Genomic DNA, 4,498 nt, shown 5'->3' with positions numbered 1-4,498 from the left:
CGTGGGCCGGCTCGGTCGGGGTGCGCCCCAGGCAGGAGAGGATCCCCACGAGGTCGGCCATGGAGAAGCCCCTGGCCTGGACATGGTTGCTGCGGTTGCGGTAGTTTTGGAAGCCTGTCTTGGGGTGCGTCATCACGATCTTGTTCTCCCGCTCGATCTGCAGGTAGCTCACGTCGCGCTCTCCCATGATGCAGGAGAGGAAGAAGTCAGAGTGGGACAGGCTCTGCACGTTGGCGATCAGGGTGATGTCCAGGATGGCCCCTGGGGTGGGGGGGCACGAGGGCACGTCATGACTGGACAAGGGCACAGCCATCTGCCTCAGGGCCAGACCCCGTCACCCAGATGTCACCCTCTTTCCAGGACATTTTTGTCACCCCCAGCCCCGGAGGTACAGCCAGGGCACAGCCAGGTCGGGTGCAAACCCATCAGGATGGCACAGTGGGCATTTCCACTCTTCTTTTGGACATCTCCATGGGCTCAGACCCCCGCCATGAGCCAAGTGTGCAGCAGGACGGGGGTCCTGGGGCCCTTCTCCTCCCACCAGCTGCCTGCGCCCCAGCCCCGTGCTGGGGAGAGGCAGGCAGCGGAGGGCACTGCTGGCCTCTGAGGTCTCCAAATGGCCGATCACAAAGGGATGTTTCCTCCCTCCAATCCCTGCTCCGATGGCGCCACTGAGCTCCCACAGCTGCCTCGTCCCACCAAGCCTCCCTCGGGCAGGGGCTGCTCCCTGGGGCTGAGGGAAAGGGGTGATTTACCTGCCAGCCGTGGGAGGAGAAGCAGAAGATAAACCTGGAGTCCCATGTCCTTGGAGCGTGTCTTGAATCCGGCACAGGTCAGAAAATCCCCGGCATGTCCCAGCCACGGGGGTTGGAGCCAGAGGCCGCAGCTGCCTAGGGGTTCCACGTGAGCGGCAGCTCATGACCCCTGCTCCCTGCCTGCACCCTCCATCTTGCCTCTGCCCAGCTGCTCGGCGTCTGGGGGAGCTGGGACTACCTCCTCTGTCACATAGCCTGGGCACGGTGAGGAAGGTACCCCCGTCGCCACTTGCTCGGTGGCCACCCGGCTTGGTGGCGAAGAGGCCACTGAGGTCCCCTGCCCAGTGGCAGCTTTCCTGGGGAGCAGGCGCTCACCCCTCCAGGGCTAGGGCAGCGTGCTCAGGGCTCCCCAAGCCATGCTGAGCCCCCAGCCCAGCCAGGAGGTGTCCCGACCCGCCTCCTTGCCCGCCGTGCAGAGGGTCTCATGCCCCAGCCCGCCCGGGCGGCAGCATCCCCGTCCCCTCGGCGCAGCCCCGCGGCCGATGGCTGTGGGAAGGGCTCTCTGGAGCAGGGAAAGGAAAGGGGCCAAGGGGCCGCGGCTGGCGGTGGCGGCGGAGCCAAATCCTGTTTCCCATGCGGCGTTTCCTGCTCTCCACCCATTGTTCGGAGACAGGCCTGACTCCAGGAGCCGGCAGGAGCTGCCCCACACAGGCTCTGTGCCAGCGAGTGGCATGCGGCGATGCTGAGGCTGTACACACCTCATGACACCTCAGCCTCCTACCACCACAAGCTGGGGTGCTATGGCATGGCCCCACCTGGGCTTCGCATTGTGCCAGGGTCCAACTCACACCTGCAGCAGCCTGTTGCGGGGCCTCTGTCTGGGTTGAAAGGGGCTGAGCAGGGCGATGAAAAGCCAGCCAGCCTGCATGGGAGGATGGCTGCTGCTGGGGGAGAAAACACTCCATGTTGCAGTAAACATATCTGGGAGGAAGCGGAAAGCAGCAGAAAGCCTGGCTTTCCCTGAGTGCTTTCCCATGCACAGCACCGGCACAGGCACCGGCATGGGCATGGCACGGCATGGGCCCTGCTGCCCCTCCAGCCCCAGGGGGTCTCAGTCTCACACCCAGCCATCCTGCGAGGCTGCCCTGGCCTCCAGCAGGGTGCAGGCTCTTTGTCTGGCAAACGAAAGGCATTCCCCAGGAAACCACCGTAAGCTTCACCCGCCAAACCTCATGCTGCTTCACAAACCGAGCTGTTCCCACGTGAAAGCCAGGGCTGCCAGGGAGCGAGCCTCATGTTTGGTGTGTCCTGAGCCCATGCCGTATCCGGCCAAAAATCTAAAGCACACATGGAGAGGAAGGGGAAATCCATTCATCGCTTCCGACTATTTACAGCGCGCTCCGGAGCCGCGCAGTGCCCGCGGCATGCCGATGGAGGGATGGCAGCAGGCAGGGGCTCCCCCAGTGCAGCCACCCAGCCATCCCGCGACAGGAGGGATGGAGAGGTGCCAAAAAAGATGGACACCAGATGCAGCTGCCCCCATTTGCCTGGAAAACTAAGCACAGTGCTTTCCTGTGGGCTGTGCATAGGCAAGGGGCTCTGTTTTTGGGAGACCCCCGGGGCACCTGAGGCACAACCATAATGTAAATGCAGAGCACAAGGCCATCCTGCAGTGGGATGCGCAGGGGCTGGGGAGCCAAGGCCGGTCCCGTCTGCCGTCGGTGCCCTCCTGGGGAACCCCACATCCCCATTTGCCTGGCTAACCCCAAGCGCATTTGCAAGCACATTGGGTCAAGGACTCATCCGTGCACTCAGTACCACTGCAGGAAGAGGATAGATACACAAATAGATAAATAAATGTCTTCTTCCCCTAGTTCACTGGCTGTAGAGGCCAGTCACGCTCAGAACCATAATTGCCATCATGCCACCGCGTGCTTACACGTGCTGCACCTGGGGAAGCAACTCGTTCTGTGCTACCCCGGCAGCACACAGAGCCATGAGTTACGATGCACTCTGTGAAATGTCCTCTGACACAAGGAGCCATTTGAGGACAGGATTATTTACACAGAACAAACACGCTTTATAGGAAGGCTTTGCAACCACGGGCCCTGCAGTGTGCTCCTCCAGGGAGCACAGCATTGGCTCCTCTCGCTGCCTTGAGGGGAACCAGGGCATTGCTTTGCTCTTTTGGGGAATGAGAGCCATTTGGGGTCAGCTTTCCACACCAGGTGATGCCCAGGAGATCTCAGGGATCCACTGAGGGATCTGACCCAAGCTGATTTGTCCCCTTGCATTTTTTCTAGGAACACCTGGATAAGAGGTGTCTATCTGTGCAGATCCCTCAGGTTGGAGGTGGGGCAGGAAACCTCTCTGGGAGGTTTTGTGGGGAAACCCAACCAGGACTCTACAGCTCCAGTTTAACGTTATGTATCTCCAGAGGAGGGACCAGGGAGCTGGGTGCAGCTGAGCCCAGACAAAGCAGCTTGCCACACTTGCTCTCCTGTAACATGGAAAGCTCCAGCTGCCCAACCCATAGCACACTGAAAGCACCTGAATTTCTGCTGAATTCACAGACCTCAATGTTTTTGCTGAATCACAACAGACTAAAAAAAAAAGAGTGACAAAAATACCCCTTTTTGTTATCATTTGCACATTCTAATGCACGGCACCGCATGCCAGAAACCATAACGCACCGCTATGTTTCCTGATAGGAAACGCAAACGCCCTGCAAATCCACCGATGGGCTGGGCTGCCTCAGCAACATTTTCTAGCCTTGTCTTCTGGCTGTTTGTTTTGTTTTACATGCACCGCGGGTCCCGGGGAGGCCCTGCAAGGCCAGGTTAAGGGCTGCTGCTGCCAGGCATAAAAGCAGCCCGGGAGTGGGGTGGCTGAGCATCCCCAGTCCACCCAGTCGCATCGGCAGGGCAGCTGGGGAGCAGGCAGCTGCCTGGCTGCGTTGGCGTCTACTACATGCTTGCAGGATCAAGGATGGACTGCTGGGAAGTCCTTTCCCCGCGGGAAGGGTGGGACGTGTGGCCATGGAGGATCCCCTTGGCAGCTGGGGGAAGCGGGGCCGCCCTGTCCTGGCCACCGCCGGGCTGGAAACTGCAGAGCTGCAGCACTCTTGTTGGCAGGCGGCTTCCTGCTGCTGAGCAGGAGCAGGGACGGGGAGCAGGGAGTGGGGAAGAGAGCTCAGGGCTCCCTCCTGCTGCAGAGGCAAAGCCGGGAGCAGGCGCTGCCAGCACCTCCCCTGCCCGGGCTGTGGCTCTGCCAGCCCTTGCCCGCTCACCCGCCCCAGCACCCATGGGCACGGGAGCACGTCCCACCCAAATATGTGCCAGTAAACACCAGCAAGATGCTGCTTTGACATAATATCCCAGTTTTTCGCTGACTCCACGGTGGGGCTGGCAGGGAGCACTGCCGGGCCCAGAGACCTGCTTGTTTGCTGCATGTTTCAAACACCTTTCTGCCTGAATCCCAATGATACTTCTATTTTCCAGCAGGAAACCTTCCTGTCGCCTCAGCCCCAACTTCTTCAGCTGAGGCTTGCTGTGTGCCCTTGCCCTGGGGCGCTGGGCTCAGGCTGCTGTCCTCGAGCACGGCCGTATCGGCGAGGATGCCACAGAGGTGTCCCCTTCCTCCTTTGGCCCCCCAGCACCTCCCGGTGCTCCACTCCCACCGAGGTGGCCCCCACAGCACCCCACGGTCCACCAGGCAGCTGCTGGCAGTCCCCCGGTCACCTG

At 61.0% G+C, this 4,498-nt stretch overlaps 1 protein-coding gene across 1 annotated transcript in view; it reads right to left on the bottom strand.

Annotated features, from left to right (window-relative positions):
• TIE1 (tyrosine kinase with immunoglobulin-like and EGF-like domains 1) overlaps positions 1-1,147 on the bottom strand; it is a 13,507-nt gene extending 12,360 nt beyond the window's left edge. The window contains exons 1-2 of the mRNA XM_009333905.1: positions 756-1,147; positions 8-261 (exon numbers count right to left, since the gene is read on the bottom strand). Of these exons, the coding sequence (XP_009332180.1) occupies positions 8-261; positions 756-801 (300 nt within the window). The 5' untranslated portion in view covers positions 802-1,147. The remainder of the gene's footprint in view (positions 1-7; positions 262-755) is intronic.
• Between the last annotated feature and the right edge of the window lie 3,351 nt (positions 1,148-4,498).

This window comes from Pygoscelis adeliae, unplaced genomic scaffold (assembly GCF_000699105.1).
Source record: "Pygoscelis adeliae isolate BGI_AS28 unplaced genomic scaffold, ASM69910v1 Scaffold10, whole genome shotgun sequence".
NCBI classification, from domain to species: domain Eukaryota; kingdom Metazoa; phylum Chordata; class Aves; order Sphenisciformes; family Spheniscidae; genus Pygoscelis; species Pygoscelis adeliae.
This window is presented reverse-complemented; position numbering and strand designations above follow the sequence as displayed.